Source organism: Boeremia exigua (genome assembly GCF_020726555.1).
Source record: "Boeremia exigua strain MPI-SDFR-AT-0100 chromosome Unknown C7974scaffold_6, whole genome shotgun sequence".
In the NCBI taxonomy this organism is placed as follows: Eukaryota; Fungi; Ascomycota; class Dothideomycetes; order Pleosporales; family Didymellaceae; genus Boeremia; species Boeremia exigua.
Window position 1 is genome coordinate 1,547,712 of NW_025763523.1, and position 19,293 is coordinate 1,567,004.

At 52.8% G+C, this 19,293-nt stretch overlaps 9 protein-coding genes across 9 annotated transcripts; 3 read left to right on the top strand and 6 right to left on the bottom strand.

Annotated features, from left to right (window-relative positions):
- Positions 1-197: 197 nt before the first annotated feature.
- On the bottom strand, positions 198-3,272 carry C7974DRAFT_472292 (uncharacterized protein). Its single transcript, XM_046146534.1, has 2 exons — positions 2,446-3,272; positions 198-2,397 (listed from the first exon to the last, which is right to left on the bottom strand). The coding sequence occupies exons 1-2, from the start codon at positions 2,806-2,808 to the stop codon at positions 697-699; spliced, it is 2,064 nt and encodes a 687-aa protein (XP_045997280.1). The 5' UTR covers positions 2,809-3,272; the 3' UTR covers positions 198-696.
- A 122-nt stretch (positions 3,273-3,394) lies between these two features.
- C7974DRAFT_434052 (NADPH:adrenodoxin oxidoreductase mitochondrial precursor) lies at positions 3,395-5,100 on the top strand (the record flags this gene model as incomplete). Its single annotated transcript, XM_046144968.1, has 3 exons — positions 3,395-3,452; positions 3,627-4,219; positions 4,267-5,100. The coding sequence occupies 3 exons, from the start codon at positions 3,395-3,397 to the stop codon at positions 5,098-5,100; spliced, it is 1,485 nt and encodes a 494-aa protein (XP_045997281.1).
- An 855-nt stretch (positions 5,101-5,955) lies between these two features.
- On the bottom strand, positions 5,956-6,616 carry C7974DRAFT_394649 (uncharacterized protein). The gene is made up of 3 exons (XM_046141906.1): positions 6,339-6,616; positions 6,210-6,281; positions 5,956-6,160 (listed from the first exon to the last, which is right to left on the bottom strand). Exons 1-3 carry the CDS (start codon positions 6,492-6,494, stop codon positions 6,101-6,103), a joined length of 288 nt encoding a protein of 95 aa, XP_045997282.1. The 5' UTR covers positions 6,495-6,616; the 3' UTR covers positions 5,956-6,100.
- A 956-nt stretch (positions 6,617-7,572) lies between these two features.
- On the top strand, positions 7,573-8,457 carry C7974DRAFT_376348 (uncharacterized protein; the record flags this gene model as incomplete). The annotated part of the gene is made up of 2 exons (XM_046140269.1): positions 7,573-7,903; positions 7,952-8,457. 2 exons carry the CDS (start codon positions 7,573-7,575, stop codon positions 8,455-8,457), a joined length of 837 nt encoding a protein of 278 aa, XP_045997283.1.
- Positions 8,458-8,639: 182 nt separating this feature from the next.
- Positions 8,640-10,215, bottom strand: C7974DRAFT_188234 (Alpha/Beta hydrolase protein). Its single transcript, XM_046136523.1, has 3 exons — positions 10,068-10,215; positions 8,751-9,922; positions 8,640-8,700 (listed from the first exon to the last, which is right to left on the bottom strand). Exon 2 carries the CDS (start codon positions 9,862-9,864, stop codon positions 8,872-8,874), a length of 993 nt encoding a protein of 330 aa, XP_045997284.1. The 5' UTR covers positions 9,865-9,922; positions 10,068-10,215; the 3' UTR covers positions 8,640-8,700; positions 8,751-8,871.
- A 139-nt stretch (positions 10,216-10,354) lies between these two features.
- On the bottom strand, positions 10,355-11,627 carry C7974DRAFT_413307 (ribosomal protein L1p/L10e family-domain-containing protein; the record flags this gene model as incomplete). Its single annotated transcript, XM_046143724.1, has 2 exons — positions 10,355-11,237; positions 11,290-11,627. 2 exons carry the CDS (start codon positions 11,625-11,627, stop codon positions 10,355-10,357), a joined length of 1,221 nt encoding a protein of 406 aa, XP_045997285.1.
- A 1,305-nt stretch (positions 11,628-12,932) lies between these two features.
- Positions 12,933-15,193, top strand: C7974DRAFT_188291 (uncharacterized protein). Its single transcript, XM_046136525.1, has 2 exons — positions 12,933-14,882; positions 14,931-15,193. Exons 1-2 carry the CDS (start codon positions 13,332-13,334, stop codon positions 14,958-14,960), a joined length of 1,581 nt encoding a protein of 526 aa, XP_045997286.1. The 5' UTR covers positions 12,933-13,331; the 3' UTR covers positions 14,961-15,193.
- Positions 15,194-15,773: 580 nt separating this feature from the next.
- Positions 15,774-16,968, bottom strand: C7974DRAFT_188254 (ubiquitin/ribosomal L40 fusion protein-like protein). Its single transcript, XM_046136524.1, has 4 exons — positions 16,801-16,968; positions 16,553-16,616; positions 16,170-16,429; positions 15,774-16,075 (listed from the first exon to the last, which is right to left on the bottom strand). Exons 1-4 carry the CDS (start codon positions 16,804-16,806, stop codon positions 16,019-16,021), a joined length of 387 nt encoding a protein of 128 aa, XP_045997287.1. The 5' UTR covers positions 16,807-16,968; the 3' UTR covers positions 15,774-16,018.
- Positions 16,969-16,973: 5 nt separating this feature from the next.
- C7974DRAFT_359346 (uncharacterized protein) lies at positions 16,974-19,290 on the bottom strand. The gene is made up of 3 exons (XM_046139662.1): positions 18,951-19,290; positions 18,799-18,901; positions 16,974-18,740 (listed from the first exon to the last, which is right to left on the bottom strand). Exons 1-3 carry the CDS (start codon positions 19,062-19,064, stop codon positions 17,329-17,331), a joined length of 1,629 nt encoding a protein of 542 aa, XP_045997288.1. The 5' UTR covers positions 19,065-19,290; the 3' UTR covers positions 16,974-17,328.
- Between the last annotated feature and the right edge of the window lie 3 nt (positions 19,291-19,293).

Below are 19,293 nucleotides of genomic sequence, written 5' to 3' on the forward strand. Positions count from 1 at the left end.
CCTAGGATGCCGCGCGATCACGAGTGCCCCAGAACGCGCGTGCTTAGCGGTGGCGGGCTCCCGACGCGCGAGCAAGTGATTTGACCAGATGCCTGGCTAAGCTCATGCATGCAGCCGCCGCGGCGGTTCGTGAAAGTTTTGCAGCATATGCACTGGGCCGCTCCTGGGATTGTTGAACAGCGAAGCGGTAAGCAGATAGAGCTGTTCGCTTGGTGACGCTCTATGGTTTGTTGATGTTCGTGCGTGATTAACAGACGCCATTGATTGATGATGCTCCACTCGCGCGTTTCCGATGTGTTCAGACGGCAACCACCGCTTCGAGCGCACAAACACAGCAGCCTACACGAACATGTGGTCTCGTGGGGGCTTGGGTTGGCACCAAACAATTGTGTTGCCTGCTTAGGCTGACTGGATCTGACAGAGATTTATTGAATCTGCGTTGGTGTGTATCACGAAACAAAGTCACGTTGTCGTGCCACGAACCAGGCCGTACTGTGGTGAAGTGCCGAGGGTTGTACTCAAGCTATCTGGGCATTCAAGCCTCGCCTAAAGCGCTATATAAATCCGGATACCATATACAATGTCTTTGGCTTCCAACCGGTCCGTATCATTCAATAAAAACGAAATGTGCAGTTAGTTAATCATACAGGAGGGGTTCCATAACGCCAATCGCAAACAAAGACACTTTATACGCGCTTAGAAAGCGTAGCCGACACCGCTGGCCTTGCGGTGTGTTAGTCCGCCGTCTTTCCATGCCCCTCCGCGACCCTCCTCTGCTATTTTTCCGCTAACATCGCGTTTGCGACCCGGCACACCTAGATCTGAATCGTCAAATTCATATGGGTTGACATAGTCAATGCCGGATCTGCTAACGACACGTGGTGAAATTGCCTTCACGGGTGTGTGATTGAACTCGCCAGTCTTGCGAACACTTGTGTACGACTTCTTGTCCAAGCTGAAGGGTGCGTTTTGCGCCAAGCTGTTCTTGACGGGGGAAGAGTTGACTGTGTACTGTGCAGTCGCGCTGGGAAGCTGGTTGGGCTGGATTTTGGAAGGACCTTTTGTGGGCGACGTTGCAGGAGAGTTCGAAGCTGAGTCGCCACTCCTGATACCAGCTGTTGCAGCCTTAAGGTCACCATAATAACGCGATTTTGGTGTACTGCCACGTGACTGGGAACGGTTGAACGTGGCTTCCGTCGATATCGACATGGTTGTCTGTGTACGCTTGAGATTCGATGGAGGCAGTGTGCTGTTGTTGCCATTGTGGTTGGGAATCGGGGGAGGCGTGGGTTGAGGAGTCGGTGGATTCATGCGCAATGGCTGAGGCACCATCGTTGGGCTGGTCTCATCGACATCTGAGACGTCATGCGAAGAAACATTTGTGTAGCCTTTCTTTTGAGCAAACTTGGACTGCTTGGGTACCAGGTAACGGGTATCGTTGCCCTGCTCTCCATCTTCGTCAGCATGAATGAACCAGTTGTCATTTCGCAATTCTTCACGGCTGCTCTTCTCGAGGGCGAGATCACCAGTAGAGGCGAGCTGGTTACTGCGGGCAGTAGTAGGGGGCGTGTAGAACTCTTGCTTGGACGATGATGTAACGTAGGAATTGTTCCTTTCGTTCTGCTGCATGTTCGCTTGTTGAGCAAGGAACGATTTACGTTGAGCCAACGTCTCGTTGTCGACATTATCATCTCGGCGGTAAAGATCATCACGGTGTGCTAAGCTCGTACGAGACTGGCGAGCCGTCTGGGGTTGTGAGTACATGGAGAACCGCTCCTTGGACTGCTGAGCAGACTTAGGGGTGTGCGGCGAGTAGGCTGTTTCAGAGTCGCTACGAGTATGCATGAACGACATCTGCGTCTTAGTGGGACTCGGAACATCTTGTGAGAGGAGTGGGTCAAATTGCGAGTTCCTGTCAACCGAATTGGAGCTCTGTCCACTGAAGCGCTTCTCGTCATCAAGGAAGGGTGTGACGACGGACATGGACGAATTCTTGTGTTTGTGCTTCGATTTCCTGCGAGTCAGATTGTCTTCGAGCGGGTTCATATCAGGTGGAAGCTTTGAGATCTTCCTGAAGACGACGACCAGGTAGATATCGAGTACCGCTGAGATGAGATGGAGACCCGCAGCGGTAATCGCAGTAAGCCAGGCTGTAAGCAGGATCTTGTCGGTCTCATCGTCGGTCGGAAATATCGTCCTCCAGCGGCCAGCAGTCCCGGCACTCAGATCGGCGTTCCGGCGCGAGAGTAGTAGGGTATAGACGTAGAAAGGGATGAACCCCGCATCGGTGACCAAGGCGAAGAAGTGGTAACTGGCTGAGCTCGCTGGGGCTCGCGACTTGGGACTACGGATGAGGTGGTAGATAGCATAGAGACATGCTACCATGTCGACACCAGGCTATGCCAGTAAGTCATAATGCTTCGCAGACATTCATGAGACACGTACCGGGATCCTCATGATCCAGCCTTCAGTATCCTGCGCACCTCGGATGAAGATGGCGCAGAGCAGTAAACCAGCGGCGCCGAACAAACTGCACACACGGAGGGCAAGCTGAGTCCATCGCGCAATATTGACCCACAGTTTGGTCCTCGCACTCATAGGCTTGGCGTCCGTCTTTCCATACGGTAGAAACAGATAGCTGTCCGGATGTTTGTTAAAGTCCACGAGAGGGCCATCTTGCTTCTTCTTCGGGGGTGGAGGCGGCATGCGACTGGCCATGGTCACAGCCTTGGGGTTGAAGTTGTCCCGAGTGTCGTTCATCGACTGCCTCTCCGGCGCCGAGTAGAGGTAGGGCTGCCAGCGGCCCATGATTGCGACTTGAGCAGGCAAGGAATGACGGCCCTCCTTGCGCGACCTTCGAAAGGGAAAGTTGAGCGATCGCTTAGCACAGGAATGCCTGCGATGGACACATGGGTTGAGCGGGGATCTGGGGATCTATGTAGTAAATATCTCGTTGCTAGGACAACAGTGGGCTGCGAACATCCCGTGCCTAGCTGTCCCATGACGTGCTGATTCGCGGGTACGACGGGCTTGTTCCTGCATTGGCCCAGATAGCTTCAACGTTTTCGAGATCTAGCTCTTGCTCTCGGTGAACATGTGGGGCGCCGGCGATACTCGTGCCTTGGTGGAGCACATCTTCAGGTGGATTCCATGTTTGTCGGTGTGACGCGCTGGTCGCAACTGGAACACAGCTTGACAGGTCGAGACAAAGTTGACGCAAAACTTACGATCGAGATGTACTTGAGGTCTATCCGACGTGAAGATAGTTTGAGCAAATGTCAAAATCATTCTATGTATCGTATTAAATTGAAGTCGACATTGAGGTTTGGTGCGCTCTTAGTCATCCGAAGGCGTCCGCTCAATGGCTATGACACAGTTTCTGACTCTGCACACGATGATGTACACCAAGCGCATGTTACCATTGCCATTCGTCTGCGTTAGCTGCACGCGACGTACAGCAGCTCGGATCACGCATGCGACGCGTGGAAATGGTGCCGCTCAGTCGCGAAGCTACCGCGTTATCACCTCGAGACCCGCACGGCCGCTGAAAAACAGTTCGAACGCAGCAACATCTGTTCCATCTTCCTGGCATAATGCATACAGCACTGCTGTATCACAACGCGGAGGCTTGCGTGTGGCTATCATAGGCTCTGGGCCGGCCGGCTTCTACACAGCGCATCGGCTCCTGCAAAAAGTGCAAGATGCTGTCATTGACATGTACGAGCAACTGCCTGTACCTTACGGACTCGTGCGGTTCGGAGTAGCTCCTGACCATCCCGAGGTCAAGAATTGCCAGGACACTTTCGAAGAAGTAGCTCAGTCGCCGCGCTTCAACTACATTGGCAATGTACGCGTCGGTCACGACATCGAGCTGGCGAAGCTTAAGCCACACTACGACGCTATGTTATTTTCGTACGGCGCAGATGAGGATAGGAGACTAGGGGTATCAGGCGAAGATCTTGATGGCGTATTCTCAGCGAGAGCGTTCGTGGGATGGTACAATGGCTTGCCCCAGTTTCAGAACCTGAAGCCGGGCCTGCAGAGTGGAGAGCATGCTGTAGTCGTCGGGCAGGGGAATGTAGCGCTGGACGTGGCCCGCATCCTCCTTGCACCTCTAGACCACCTCAGAAAAACAGACATCACAGAGCAAGCCATTCAGACCCTATCAGAAAGTAAGATCAAGCATGTTAGAGTGGTGGGTAGAAGAGGACCACTTCAGGTAAGTTCGTTCTAGCAGCATGAGGCTTTGTGCTGATTATTACCAAGGTCGCTTTCACGGTCAAAGAAGCTCGCGAGCTGATGAAAATTCCATCCGTCGCCTTCCACGACATCGATCGGTCCTTTTACCCTCCCGAAATAAAGAAGCTGCCTCGAGTACAGAAGCGTACCGCCGAAGTCCTACTGAAGGGCAGTATAGCTACACCAGATGAAGTTGATCGGTCGTGGGCGCTTGACTTCTTGAGGGCACCTGTTTCAATGAACGCAGGAGAAGGCCTAACACACATCTCATCCATGACGTTCAGAAAGCAGCAGTTTGTCCCTGGTGCCGACCCACTGGACCCGTCTGCACGGGTACAGCCGACCGAGGACGATGTTACCATTCCTGCATCCCTTGCATTCCGGTCTGTAGGCTACAAGTCAACTTCTCTGCCCGGTTTGTCGGACCTAGGCATACCTTTCGACTCGAAGCTAGGCATCATACCAAATGATGTTCACGGACGGATCATCTCGCCTGACGAGGGCCCCGGCAGTCTTACAGCTGGTCACCTTGCAGGCTTGTACTGTGCAGGATGGGTGAAGCGCGGTCCTACGGGTGTTATTGCCAGCACAATGCAGGATGCTTTCACCTCTGCGGACGTCATCGCGCATGACTGGGAGAACAATGTGCGATTTCTGAACGGCACGCTCGAAGGCAGCAAGAGCATACGCCGAGGGTGGGATGGAGTGAGGGCGGAAGTTGAAGCACGTGGCGTGCGACCGCTCAGTTGGGCCGACTGGAAGAGAATTGATCAAGCTGAAAGACTGTGCGGAGAGAAGAAGGGCAAGGTGCGAGAGAAGTTCGCGAGCGTAGAGGACATGCTCAAAGCTTTGGATGCTTGAAGCAATGCAAAACGCTCCACTGGTTTTGCGACTCTTTTTGGTCACGATTAGAACAGTTCATCATAACATCAAGGTCTTTGGGTAGTCTCCGCATCTAGTGCTCAAGTTCAGGAAGTTCAAGGACGGGTACGTTGTCGCCGACCTTCAGCGCTTCACCGTTCTCGGCAACTCAGTATTTTCTCAAGGCCCTGTTCTAGTAAAACCACTGCGACATGCTGAGCCATTACTTATCCGGTGCAGCCAGTGGTGACCCTATATCTCATCACCCGGAGAGCGCGGCTCGATGAGGATCCTTGGAGGCATCTGGGCCTATCTATGTGGGGCGACACCAATCCGGCTATCCGAGAGCCAGTGTTTTCATAGATGCTCAGACTCTCCAAACCGCAGTGTTGGCTGCAACCGTCGACGTCTCCGAAGAGAATCTGTGACTGGCCAACATCTACTAAGCATATGGCGACCTGAGCCACAAGGATGGTACGATCGATAAAACCATGTTCGTTGGCCGGACGATGTTAATTTTAGTAGATTGCATCTTTGGCATTATCATTTGGCAATGCCGTTTGCCAATACCATATAGCAGACCGGACTTTTGGTTTTCCCTAACTTATGTAACTGGTCGAATATGAACATATCCCCAGTGGCTGGCTGCATTCACACTATGTCGCTCTGCCTATGGAAGGGTGTTCTTGCAGATCGCCTACGGAAATTCTGAGCGGTAGTGAGATCATGTAGTCAGCACATCACTGTGTTCATAGTATGAATGCCCTTCAACACTGTACAGCACTTTGACAACATCGAAGGAGAATGTAATATCGTATTCGCTAGTCCCGATCTTGTGCAGAAACTTACGAGTCTGTGACATTCTCTAGACCTGCATACTTGTCACTGCGAAATTGATTCGACATGACGTCCAGTCGCTCACCATGCATCGCAAACCATAGTCTCCTTTCACTGAATATCTCCGCAATATACGCCTCGAACCCAAGAGCTGCCGTGTGAGCTAGTGGTGGTAGCGCGAGCGCTCAGGGCACTGATCGAACTCGCCGTGGCACTTCTTGCACTGCCAGCACGTCAGCAAAGTTCCGCTATCTTTTGGTATCTGCACGTACCTCTGGCTTGCGGTGGCACACATGCTCACGGCAGGTCTGCTTGCAGCCCTCCTGACCTGAAGTGTGTCCGTTCTGTGTTATAGTCAGCCTCGTGGCATCAACCCCGTCGAGGTGCGCGACTGCTCTCACCTGGAAACAGAAATCGAGCATGCCGGTGCAGTAGTTGCAGTCGATGATGCTTTGAGGCGCGTTTCGGACAGCAACTTCGGGTGCAGCCTGCACAGCAGGGACGGCGGATGCGGCAACGCTGAAGGCGAGAGCGAGTGACAAAATCGCGATCTTCATGTTGGTAGGTCCTCGATGCCTTTCAGATGATCAAGATGTCGAGTTGAAATTGAGGGACTGGAAATGAGCGTGGGTGCTAACGGACAATGAGTGAGAGTGGGCGGTGATGAACAGTGAGTGAGCGTCGACACGGAACAGAAAGCTGTATGTGCACCGCTATTGATGTTAAATGTCTCGGTTCCACGCTAGTTGCGTTGTCAACAAACGGGCCTGGAAAGAAGGAGTGAAGGAAGTGAAAGCGGCGCCTAACTTTGTCAAGGGCGGCGACGTTGTGAGCTACCACCTTCATATAATGTGACAAGATATATCTTGCAGTCAGTCTTCACGGCTCTACAATACCAGTAAGTGATTGAGCTAAGGACCAAAACAGTTCGAGATCTCAATTCAAGCGCTCGGGGAAGCGATCTTTGGCGTCAACTGCTGCCTGCGTAACATGCCGAATGATGGCCGACTCAAACACTCACATTTCGAGTGGTTACTGATATTGATATAAGTACGTGTTGACTGTTTGAAGTAGACAGTTGGCGTCACGCCTGTGACACTCGAAGTGGTCGCCGCAATTCTCACATGATACATCGTTGTACACTACAGCTCCACCTCAGCTACCTGGACTCAAAATCAAATCACAGGGTCGCTCTCCGCACATCAACCGGTTGCCAAACGACAGATTATAAGTATTCAAAAACACTAGAGTGTCGATTGCCTCGGAAGCTCCGGGAAAAAGAAAGTCGAGTAATGTATGCAGTGTTTAAAGGAGGTCGCCCTGCACCCAGCGCGTACGGCTCGCAGTTTTGCCCCCTAACAATGTTGACCCAAGGGTCGCGAATCCCTTTGATATCATCGCGATGATTTGGCCTCTTCCTATGGTTCAGGATCAACGAGGGTCCACGATGAACCCCTGTTCAGGCTCAACAATGGCGAATCTTGGTACTGGAAGAGGGATGAGTTCACGCAAAGTGAAATATCTTCAGACGCGAAGATATCCTCGCGAATACTCTCGCAACCTTGCTAAACTGTTGGAATACTCTTACAAGTGCTACCCCATGACATTCGAGCATGGTCTTAGTACCTCTCAAACATGCTGTCTTCGGTGGTAGACTTCTTTCGCGACCGCTACCTTCCACCATATTGCGACTGCTGCAACCACAACTTCGAAATCCTGTCTCTTGAAAGCGAGTCGAGTGGAGATTCTGCAAGTCGAAATTTCCTACGGCAAGGGCTGGCGTCTTTCAAGCGATGGACATCAGAAGTGATGGTCAAGCCACTCATAGCCAAGGAGAGAAAAGCCAGCACGAAGCAACGAATCAAAAAATTCTTTCAGCTAGGAAAGATTATTGGGCGAGAGACGAAGCACGTCAAGAGTGACCAAATGATAGCCCGGAACGAATCTGGACGAGAGTCCTGTCTGGGTAAGTCGACATAGACCAAATGAGCACTGCACATACTGACATCAAAAGATTGCTCAAAATCCAACATATACACCGACATGGGCTCAATATTCGCCTCCATTGCCGAGTCTGATAAGCCCCTTCAAAAGGAACCCAATTCGCCCATGATCTGCTTCCTCATCCACCTTGCATCCGACCTCAATATCCAGGGGCCATTCCTGTCACGGCTCCACAGACTACCGGCTGACGTCACGCAGACCGATGGATTGTCTAGCCTGAGCTGCGCATCGACCTGGCTACAGTCCTCTCTGGTCCTAATTCGCGACTCTTACTCACCTGACTCTACACCACTAGACCTGCAACTGCCGTTTGTGGTTTTAGAAACGGAGTATCAGCGTGCTCGTGCTCGGGCGACGGCACTGCAACAGCAGTGTCCGGATGAGCAGGTTGTAACCGCGACATTGGACCTGGCGGTGTTGAAAGCGGCGAAGCTCGTGACCTCGGCTGAGCATGCATTCAGGATGCTGAGAGTGCCGATGGAGAGCGTGGACTTCTCACAGCGGCTGTTGGTGTGAGCGGAAGATGGCACGAATGAGGGAGCCACGCAGGTGTTGAGGGATGCGATCGTGGCCGTTATCAAGAGCACCGAGATGGGCGACAAAATCGAGGTCAACAGTCCAGGTGGTGCGAGCGAAGCGATTGCGGAGGACACTTTTCGCAGGACTGATCGGCTTGAGCCAGGAAAGCAACCGAGGAAAAAAGACTCAGTAGTCACACGTCGGAATGGCTCGGATGGCTCAAGTACCGGATGGTTGGACCTGGAAGACTGGTCAGCGGCTGACGGGAATGAGTTGCAGAGGTGTCACACTTGCTAATTCGACTTTGCTAATGTGGCTACTTGGGCACCGCACTTCTTCTCACATGCTGGGACGTCAAGCCTCAGAACGTTGCTAACCTTGAATGGATCGTATTTCCAATAGCAACTATAACTACAACTCGACGACTTCCTGCATAACGTCCTCGAACATCTTTTTCCAACTCTCCTTAGGCGGCGCAAACCACTCTTTGAACACATTTTTCAACAACTTGTCCCCTAGCGTCATGTGCTCACCCTCTGTTGTCTTGAAGTGAAGACCACCCTTTTTATCCAGTTTCTTCAATCCAATCCAGTCTTCCTTGTAGATTTCCCTATCTCTTAACTCCACCACTTCTCCACTGGTCAGGTTCGTCTGCGCAAACCATCCCGACTCCTTGGGGATGACTGTAGTGTCGTTGCCGAAGACATACATGACAAAGTTGTCTAATTGTGCAAGATTATGCGCGTAGGTCACGTTCTTAAGTACACGCTCATTGTTGATGTCCGCAAGGAAATTGCTGTTGGTAAGGTATTCCTCGGTCGGCTCGCCCGTCTCCTCGTCGACAGCCTTGAAGTACTGTGCCGGCACGAGGTGGCCCTGTACCCACGCGCCCCAAGTATTCGCTTTAAGCAGGCCGATGTAACCCTTGCAGAGCCAATCGGTGGGCTTGCAGAGCTGGTACTTTGCAATGCCGTTGTGCTGGCTACCGAATGTCACAAGGTTCTTGACTTTGATGCCATCATCGCCGCCGCAGCGCTCAACAAGACCACGCAGGAACTGCCCGCCCTGCGAAAACCCAAGGGCATTGACGCCGGGTGCTGTAGACAGGATAGGATCGGCGGTGATGGCGGCGCAGACGTTGGTTACTTGCTCGGTGACGTTCCCTAGGAAGGTCGCGGTGCGGTCGGAGGAAGCATCTTCGTCAAGGCGGATTATGTAAACGTATGTTCCTGGATTTGCCTCTTCAGCGAGAGAGGCGACTTCTGCGAGACCGTCGGCCGCGTAGTTGTCACCTAGGCCATGCCAGATGAGGAGAGGGAGAGGGTCGCCGGAGGGCTCAGACAAGGGTGAGGCGAAGGCTCGTGCGATGAGGAGCAGCGCCGACAGCGGTACGGATCTCAGCATTTCGGCAGTTTATAGGGTGTTGTCTTTGCGTTGCCTACGGAGGCAGGTTGAAGGCGCGCTGGATATGTCGTCAGCGACGCGCCTGAGCCAATGAGGGCCGAGGCCCGCCCGTGCGGGCGCTGGCAGCACACTTCCAATGCGAGCAACCCTTGGACAACGAGCAACCAAATGGTTGTTGCTGTTGAAAAAGTTCCGAGACTTACCGTGGACTGTAGACGGATATTGTGTTCTTTGGTAGCGCCTTGCAATATACTGGAAAAGTCCCATAACAGAGCATCATAAGGAGCTTGCTCGTTCATGTAATGATACGCGCCTCACTCGAAGGTTTTAGTATTGCACGATATAAGCTTAATGTGGCTGCAGGATCGTAGGTAAACATTGCCGAAAAAGTATCTTGATTCGCAAATGGTATTTGCCCAGTATGCAACACATCTTTTGAGCTCCCTAACGCCAATGCGCCGTTATATGCAATTACTCATGTCACAGTAGCTCATGCAATCAGCGGTGTCTGGACCGATGAGAGCGCGTCCTGCTTCAACGCTTTCCGCTTCTCCTTGCTCAAGGAGCTCTTCTTTGCGGGCCCGACCTTCTTCGCCTTCTTAGCCTCACGCTTTGCCTTCTTCTCTGCGAAGTCCTCCTCATCGAGTAGTTCTTCCTCCCACTCCTCCCACTTGCGCTTTGTCTGTGCGGTCTTACCCTCGCCGATGCTCTTCTTCTGGAAAGGCTCGTCAAGCACTTGAGCGTCATCGATCCACAGTTCGTCGGCGAGCCAGATGGGCAGGGCCTTTGTGGCAGGGCCTTTGATGTGTAGGCTGCGAACGTTTCGCCAACCCTGCTCGATGTGCTTGGGGATGATAGCAGCAATGACGGCTTCAGTGTTCTCCTTGATCTGCGCAGCAGACTGGGAGAGATTGCCGACTTTGATCGAGGTGTTGGCCGAGGCGCTCATGCTGAGATATGTCGAGTTCAGTGCGGTCTCAATCTCCTTTGCGACGCCTTGTGGTGTGCCGACGATGTTCTGGGGCTCCTTATCCTTCTTCACAGTCTTGTCCACAAATGCGCCAGCGGTCAATCTGATCGGGATTGGGCGCTTGGATTTACCGCCGTAGAAAACCTTGCCCAGGAAGTCGGCAACAATCTTGACGACGCGGTCGTCTACCATGAAGATGTCGTAATCGGCGAGGAGAGCACGCTTCTGCTCGAATGATTTGAACTTCTTCTTCAGCTTCTCGACGCCAAGAACACGACCGACCCGCTCGCGAAGCGCAGCAGGGAATGCGTCGGACGCAACGAGGTCTTTGTATGCTCGCTGTGGGTCTTTGGTGAAGATGCAAATCTTGGCGTCGCTCGCAATGATCGGATGGGGGAGAGTACTATACGAGTATCAGCAAGTATCCATGCGCGTTCTGTAAAATGTAGACTAACATCTTGGTAGGCTTCAGGCTGTTGGTGTTGTTGACGTGCTTCTTGGTGGAAACACTGAGGAAAATGGGCTGGTCGCTCGGCTCAGCCTCATCCTCATCCGCCATCAAATCTTTGGTCCCGACGGTTTCCTTCTCCTCCTTGTGCTTCTTCATGTGCGCAACAAGCGCATTCGCCGCTCGCTCGACTTGCGCAGGGTCCAGCTGGTATGGAGTCTCATTCTGCTTCTTGGTGGTAAGAGGCGCCTCAGTCTTCTTCTCGACCTTCTTCTCGACCTTCTTCTCGACCTTCTTCTCGACCTTCTTCTCGACCTTCTTCGTTACTTGCTTTGATTTGGCCATTGTTGCGATATGTCGATCTGGAAAAGTTCGCTCCTCGAAATTCTCGGCCAAGTAACGAGACCCTGGTCGCTCTTGACTTTTTCGCGGGCTCGGCAATACCTTTGGCCGCGGTCCACATGAGCGGGGCTGGTTCGCGCCTACTTCTTCAGGAAATCGTAGCCGATTCTGGCCAATCACGCGTCGAGATCTCACGACACGCGTGGACTCCATTCGCGTGCAGGAGATCTATGCATGTTCTGAGAATGCTGACTACCCTTTGATATGTGTTCTGCAGGCTTCGTCTAGAGTGCCTTATGTCATGATCCAATGTCAGGCAGCTCTGCTCTAGTAATGACGCCGTGAAGCGCGATTCGACTCAAAGTGTGGGGTAGCTTCTAAGATCCACGCTTCTCAAAATGTTCGTTTAAACTTCAGCCTTCTATCTTGTGTGCAGAATTCACAATCAATGGCAGACTAGTTACGAGAATAGCCTTTTCACTTTCGTTCTCGGCCGTCTCCTGTGCCTCTGATGCTATCGATCAGCGTCCTTACTGGGCCAGCCGAAACGATAGCGGCACCGTGCACAGCCTTACTAAAGTTTCTTGACGCGTCTGTACCACCCGTCGCGTCTGCCTCATAGCTCCACTAAAGTAGCAAGCTGCGTTGTGCGCGTATCTTCCGTGTTCAGCTACACGGCCCGATGCAAAGAAAGTTTTTCCTTTGCGTGACGTTTGCTCTGCATGCGTCTAGTCTGCCAGTTCCACTTAGGCTGGACATGGCTCTGGCTTACTGGCCTGCAAGGAAGTATCGATCAGCGTAGCTGTGCAGAACGCGGCTGGATACGTGCGTCTGATATAGGGTGTTACGCCGGGCTTAGAACTTACCGGCGACAAGAACCTCGAATGTCAGTTCAAAGACTCTGCTTCGTGTACTGCAGCAGGGCGCTGAGTACTGTATGCATTTGGGCACGCGTCGTGAACTTCCCTTTCAAGTCAAGAGGATCCATTCGGAAATTGGCGTCTCAGAATTCCAAACCACGGTCAGATGCATGTTAGAGTGCTGTCCATTTGCTTGCTACGTGGAGGCAGATCTTTCAACGTGTAGAACGCCGCCAATTGACAGCGGTGAATTAGCAAACATATGCAGCATGAAGGGGCTGGCACACGGAGCGAAAATCAAGTTCAAGACGCAGCCGAGAGAAGACCTGATGTAATAGGCGTGTTCGTTTGTGCTCGTGCACAAGGCTTATGAGCGAACGGAGACGTGGTCGCCGAAGCGCTCCACTGAGCAGAGTGTGCAAGCAAGTATAGTATGTAGAAGGACTTGACAGGGCGGCACGCATTAAAGGCGAAGCATCCACAGTAGCGCAGGTGATGATAATTCAAATCGTCATCTACAATTGGCAAGATGGCGAGGCGAGAGTAGGCTGGGTGAATTCCTGGAAACGGCCTGAGCTCCTACGCGCTTGCCGTACCGAGACCTGACTTCGTTCGTCTCCACACCCGTGAACCGCGTCGACGTGCCTCAAAATCGAGTCTGACCTGATGGCCGCGTCTCTCTGACCTCCTTCTAGCCCTGCACGAGACTTTTCTCAACCCGCACTCCTTTGACAGTGTTCAGTGCTCCCGGCATCACGCTTGGCTAGCCGCCCTCGGAACACGTCCACGCAGGTCAGAGCCGTCGACACGCCGCGTGCCTCACGTCTCGAGCAGCTCAGCAGGCGACATGGACTCCAGCCCGAGCAAGCTGGCGCAGCAATTGCCGTCGGCATCGACGCCCAAGTCGCTGTCGTCGCACTCGCAGAAGCCGTCGCTGCTCCCCGCTTTTGGCGAGGACAACTTCTCGTCATCGCCATTTCCGCGTCCCGGCTCCTCAAAACGCAAGTTTGACGAGGACTCTCCATCATTCGCGAGACACCAGCTCAAGTACTACCCCACTCCTGTCCCTACCTCGTCGACCGGCATTCTCAATCTCTCGTCGCCGCGTCACGTAAGGCCGGTCCTGCAACGCGCCGTGTCGGCTCTCTCAGAGCGGATCCCCCTCGGCGCCGTGCCTACTGTCGACCTCCCTGCGAATGGAGAGCTGCTTCGTATGGGGCGGTCGTCAAACTCTGCAGACTATCAGCTGTCCACGAATCGTCTCATCTCACGCGTTCACGTCCAAGCCGCCTATCACGCGCCCGATTCGGCCTATCCTCGCGGGCACATCGATGTCGAGTGCCTAGGATGGAATGGAGCAAAGGTTCACTGCGGCGGCAGTGTGTTCGAGCTGGCGAAAGGAGACACGTACGTCTCAGAGAATCCGGAAACGGAGATCATGCTGGACGTGCAGGACACTCGTGTCGTGATTGCTTGGCCAATCATCCCGGTATCCAAGTTCTCGTGGGAGTCGGAGGAGGAAGACATGCCTACACCCACACGTCGTAACACACAGGGTGCCTTCGACTCCAGCCCTCCTGTCATCCCCCGCTCCCCCGTGTCGCAGAGCCCAATGCGTCAGCCTGTTTTCGACGCGCTTGGCCCCAATGCCCCGGTGGGTGGTGTCCAGGTATTCGAGGATGTCGATGTGCAAGATGAAGGCTCTACTCTCTTGGATCCTGAGATGACCTTCATACGCCCTACGGTCTCGCCCATTGGCTCGAGCCAGGAGGCTGCTGCAAAGGGTAAAGGCCCTAAGACCAGCTTCACGTCGTCGTTCGGCGAGGATGACTATTCTGATAATGACGAAGAGAATGACCCTGTCGTTCACTCGTTTGGTCCATTCGGCCAGAACCTACTCAGCGGACTTGAGTCCTTCTCCACCGCTACACCTGGGCTTTTGAATACGCCGCAGCCTCCTCGCAAGCCACTGGTGTCGCCATCCGCGAGACCGGCTTCTTTCGACGCTATTCGCTTCAGGGAGTCCCCTATCAAGAACCACGTCATCAATCAGCTGGCATACTCCCGCGTTCACTCCCACCCCTTATCGACTATCCACAGCAACCTTCCTGCTGAACTCAAAGCTTGTTTCAATAAGGCCAAGGGCGTCGAAGATCAGAAGGAGCGTAGCCGTTCGGCAACACCACTGCCGGAGTTGTCGCAGTCCGACCTGAAGAGTATATTGGAACAGACTTCTTGCGTCGGAGAGATCCCACGCATGGGCAAAGATGCCGCCGGCAAGCCGCTGGAGAGCGAGTACTACTATGTTCCAGAGATGGACCCCGATCAGATGAGGCGAGAGACTATTCAGGCTGGCATGCGCAGCACTGGCCTCCGCTCCGTCAGGAAGACACACAAGGTGCGTGTTGTCACGTGTAGCACTGCTTGCCATTACTGACTCTTGTAGCAATACTACTGGAAGAAACCCCGCGTATGAGCACATCCTACCTACCTCCAGTAAGACAACTCTAGGACTTCCTGATATTGACAGGCGATTGCTCTTCAGTCTATAACCCCCCCACAAACTACACGATGTTCCGATTCCTTCACTGCATAGCAAGGCGTTCACGATACCATTTCTTCTACTTGGTGTCCGTTTCCGATGTTCCGATTCCCTTTTCCTGTTTTCTGCTCGGTTCTGTACCACCATCTACCAAATTGCTTAATGGGCACACGTTTCTGTTGGATCACCAAAACCCCATTTTTGGCATGTACAGCTCGGCTCCAAGATACCACTGCTTCTAACTTTTCACCGAGTCTCCTCAATCGCTCACGCTCTGGTTCTTAAGGTCGTTCAGGTGGCTCTTCCGGTTCCGATATGGATCGCTCGGTTTGTGGGTTAGAGAAGGCATGTCTTGGAGGGCGACCTTCGGCGGCATGGTCTCAATGTCTTTGGATGAGTTATGAACATGCGGTGGGTCGCGGTGGAAAAGTCGTTCTGGAGGGTTTCTGGATTAGGCGCGAATCGTTGCGTAGTGCTACATTCAGCACACATACAGAGCCATAGCCACAATGCGAGTTATTCGTCACCCCTGCTCTTGTGCATCCACTTGGTGTTTTTCGTCTATTGCGGCATGGACTCCCAACATGAGGTCTCTGCTACCCCTCAATAGTCGTGTCCTGATACCACCCAAGCTCGCAGCGAGACATCACGATTCCAAAAACTCAATAGGAAGCGACCGTGACGTCACGAGGTACCGATGCGAACTCACGTGACAGCATCGCACAAAGGACGCGGAAGATGGTGGTGATTGCTTCATGATATTCTCTGCTCAAGATCCTAGGGACAGTTCTGTGCAAGAAGGAAAAGTAGAATCGTATTCACTCTACAGGCCCCAATCCCATCATCATGCTCCTTAGCCGAGTGATAAGCACAGATATGACTCCATGTGCAAAAGGACCAGTGTTTTTATTCGACTGTCCATCGCATGCATTCGTCGCATTCGTTCCACCTCGACCGACCCCTTTCGCGCCAAACGCCGTTGTGCGAATGATTTACTTGAGCTTCTTCTTGGGGCGGAGCTGGTTGGTGTGACCGCACTTCTTCTTGCGCTGCGAGTTTGTTAGCCGAGGCCACTTTCGAAGGTCTCAAACGTCACGTCATGGCGGGAAAATAGCCGACGTGACGAGTAGGATGAGGACGTACGCAGTTGACAGCCCTCGGGGGCAGGCGGGCGTAGCACTTGCGGCAAATCATCTTGTCGCAGTTGTACTTGGAGGCAAGGGCCTTAAGCGAGGGCTCGATGATACCACCACGGAGACGGAGAACCAAGTGGAGAGTCGACTCCTTCTGGATGTTGTAGTCGGAAAGGGTGCGGCCGTCCTCGAGCTGCTTGCCGGCGAAGATCAAGCGCTGCTGGTCCGGGGGAATGCCCTCCTTGTCCTGGATCTTGGACTTGACATTGTCTATCCAAAGTTAGTCTCCTGTTCCTTCCAACCGCTTCCGCAGCCACCCGCAATTCCGGCGATGCTTCATTGGAGACGTGCGGTGTCGTGCGGTGGCGTAACGATGTCAAAGGGTGTGCGTACCGATGGTGTCAGAGGACTCGACCTCAAGGGTGATGGTCTTGCCCGTCAGGGTCTTGACAAAGATCTTGATTTGGCTGTTAGCACAAGCGCGCAAAGTGTAGTAGAGGCGTGCTGTGCGTTGGCGAAAACATTGGAGCGCAGGCGAGCGCAGTAGCAGACACGGAAGACGTGCAGCCGTGTCCAGATCTACTGCGCCCGAAGGGACAGAGGCCGCATGTGTGATGAGCAGATTTGGAGAACCGACATACCTGCATCTTGACTGTCGTGAAGCTGGGGTTAGTAACAAACAGTAGAGACGAGGTCGACGAGCGTGAATTTCGAGAGTGTGGGCGGCAGTAGCTTGGCGCGGCTCTTACCGCTTTCGCCTAATGCGCCTGCTTATTTTGCCACCCTCACCCCACCAAACCTCTTTGGCGACCTTGACAGCAACAAGTTCCACCAGCATCAACAAATCGAACGCGTGCGGTTGGGCATTCATTGACCACTGAAGGATAATACGCGAGTTTCAGCAGTGCACTACAAGTTTCTGTAGTCTCCTTCCTTCACGAGTTAATATGGGCTCACATCAGCAAGCCTGGAATCTCCCAGCATCTGCTTAATTCTGGTTAAAGTGCACATGGCTTGTACTGTGGTTTGTGCTAAGAACTCTGTGAGACACCATGGGATGCTAAAAGCCAGCACCTGCATATTTGTATTCGTCTGCGAAGCACAACGTTCTTTAGTTCAGCACGCCTGAACTCTAGACCAGTTGGACTACATATGAATCTATCAGTCTTCTAGGTCACTGTTTGCTCGCCAACATGTTTACGCTTCCTGCGCCACTTCTCAATCCTCGCATCTGTGTAGAAGACCGCCATCATCAACATGTCCATGGACAATCCAGCCAGCTTCGCAACCTCAGTGTAGAATACCTTTGCGGGCTCTGGCAGCTCGTTCTCCTTCTTGTAGAGTCTGTATGACTGGCCTGGCCGCAGTACTCCAAGGCTAAAGTCATCATCGGCTATTTCAGACCTTGCTTGCATGGAGCCATGCACAGCCCTGACCGTCGCCATATCGTCTTTCTTTGGCCGTGTTTCCAGGTCCTCGTCAGGTGCAACTGTCGTTTGTCGATCGATAGGAAACATGCCATATATCGCATTGCGAAAGTCATCTGTGTCTCTTGTGCGTTTGATTTCTGCATCATCAAGGAACGCATCCGCATAGAAGTCGAGATATTGGTCCAGCCGGTTTGGCGCCATGTCGAAGACGTCTTGCTCCTCAAGGTTCGTCAGCTCCTCGATTGTGTACCGCTGGTTTTCACTTCCCTGTTCTGACTTGGCGGACTGTATCTGCTCCTGCCAGTATGGCCAATTGACGACTGCTGCTGTGGGCTCACTAGGCAAACGTGGGTGTCTTTGACTACTATCAAATGGATAGAGCAATTTGACACAAACAATAAGACAGCCAGCAAGCTGGACCTCTGGTAGATGTCGCACACCAAGTCGCCTCTTACCATCCTGGAGTAAAACGAATTTATGACCGAGAAGTTTGCTGAGTCGGATGGTACAATCGTAGGCCTCGAGGGGCAGAGCCAGCTCCTTGATGTAACGGAAGAGCAAAAGACGGTGGTTCAGCGGCGCCCAAGCTATCTTGTGTTCATTCGTGAGGCTGATTTGCAGATCAGTGAGTGTCGCGTAAAATCGTCTGTACTTGAGGAGTGCATTGGGATTTAAAGTGGCATGATACGAAGGTGACAGGTGGTCTCGCATCGGTAAAGGTACATGCTTAATCGCTCCTCGGTAAGCCAGCTTGCCTTCTGTGGCCCAGTGATAAATGTCTCCTGGCGTGACCGGTAATCGTAACGTCAGAATGCTTAGATAGCATAATGCTAAGCAGTCAAGAAGGTTGGGCACGCTGTGAAGCCTCTTTTCTCGGCCTTTGGCACTTCTGAGGGTGCCTCGCGCGTCGTCAGTCTCGCTGTCATCGGTCTCGAGAGTATTAAAGACTTGTGACTGAGACTGAGAGTTCCCATGGCTGTCGCTGGTGATTTTGTCGCCAAACTGCGCTATCCGAAGAGCCCACAGGTCAAGAGTAAGCAGCTCTAATTCTTCCGGCAGTCCCTTCTCTTTCACCAAGAACCACACTTGGTGTCGCAAGATGAGTTGAAGACATTTGAGATACAAGTCAAGACCTACTTGTCCACTGAAGTCTGATCTATACCGTTAGCATATGATGGCATGAAACGAGACAAAGATTTTGGAACTTACGTTTAGCAATTTTGACTTGGTCGTCAGCATCTTTCTTCTTGCGCGTCCTAGTTGTGGTAGCAAGGGTAAAATCGTCGTCATCATCCGCAGCGCGAATCAAACCCTACTAGATGTCAGTGCAGTTTCATCGCTCTGCTCACACTGCTACTCACGAACTGCTGGTGTCCGTTCTGGCAGTAGCGATAGCCGTCTTCGCCTTCTTCGTACCATCGAGATCGACAGTTCTCCACGCCACACACTGGCCCTTTCTCCAGCCTTGAATCCATGCTTCGATAGCCCTGAGTCGAATTTACTGCTGCTCAGTCGTGTCTCAGCTGAAGTTGAGTGTAAGAATCGGACCGTAGGGCCCACAAAACAGCGACCAATCGCAATAAAGCTGGGATCCTTGGGCGCAGGCTGCAGTCTCAGAAAGGCATGAGAGCCAATTGTAATCTGATTACTTGGATCGCCGGGTATATGTCAGTCAATTTTGTGTAAGTTGATTGCAGTCACAAT

Coding starts and splice junctions, on each gene's coding strand:
- C7974DRAFT_472292 (XM_046146534.1), bottom strand. CDS start 2,808: ATGGGCCGCTGGCAGCCCTACCTCTACTCGGCGCCGGAGAGGCAGTCG. Junction 2,398..2,445: donor GCTGGATCATGAGGATCCCG/GTACGTGTCTCA, acceptor TTACTGGCATAG/CCTGGTGTCGACATGGTAGC.
- C7974DRAFT_359346 (XM_046139662.1), bottom strand. CDS start 19,064: ATGGATTCAAGGCTGGAGAAAGGGCCAGTGTGTGGCGTGGAGAACTGT. Junction 18,902..18,950: donor AGAACGGACACCAGCAGTTC/GTGAGTAGCAGT, acceptor GACATCTAGTAG/GGTTTGATTCGCGCTGCGGA. Junction 18,741..18,798: donor CCAAGTCAAAATTGCTAAAC/GTAAGTTCCAAA, acceptor GGTATAGATCAG/ACTTCAGTGGACAAGTAGGT.
- C7974DRAFT_188234 (XM_046136523.1), bottom strand. CDS start 9,864: ATGCTGAGATCCGTACCGCTGTCGGCGCTGCTCCTCATCGCACGAGCC.
- C7974DRAFT_394649 (XM_046141906.1), bottom strand. CDS start 6,494: ATGAAGATCGCGATTTTGTCACTCGCTCTCGCCTTCAGCGTTGCCGCA. Junction 6,282..6,338: donor TGCTCGATTTCTGTTTCCAG/GTGAGAGCAGTC, acceptor ACTATAACACAG/AACGGACACACTTCAGGTCA. Junction 6,161..6,209: donor TGTGCCACCGCAAGCCAGAG/GTACGTGCAGAT, acceptor ACGTGCTGGCAG/TGCAAGAAGTGCCACGGCGA.
- C7974DRAFT_188291 (XM_046136525.1), top strand. CDS start 13,332: ATGGACTCCAGCCCGAGCAAGCTGGCGCAGCAATTGCCGTCGGCATCG. Junction 14,883..14,930: donor CCGTCAGGAAGACACACAAG/GTGCGTGTTGTC, acceptor TGACTCTTGTAG/CAATACTACTGGAAGAAACC.
- C7974DRAFT_188254 (XM_046136524.1), bottom strand. Junction 16,430..16,552: donor CGAGTCCTCTGACACCATCG/GTACGCACACCC, acceptor AACTTTGGATAG/ACAATGTCAAGTCCAAGATC. Junction 16,076..16,169: donor CCCCGAGGGCTGTCAACTGC/GTACGTCCTCAT, acceptor ACAAACTCGCAG/CGCAAGAAGAAGTGCGGTCA.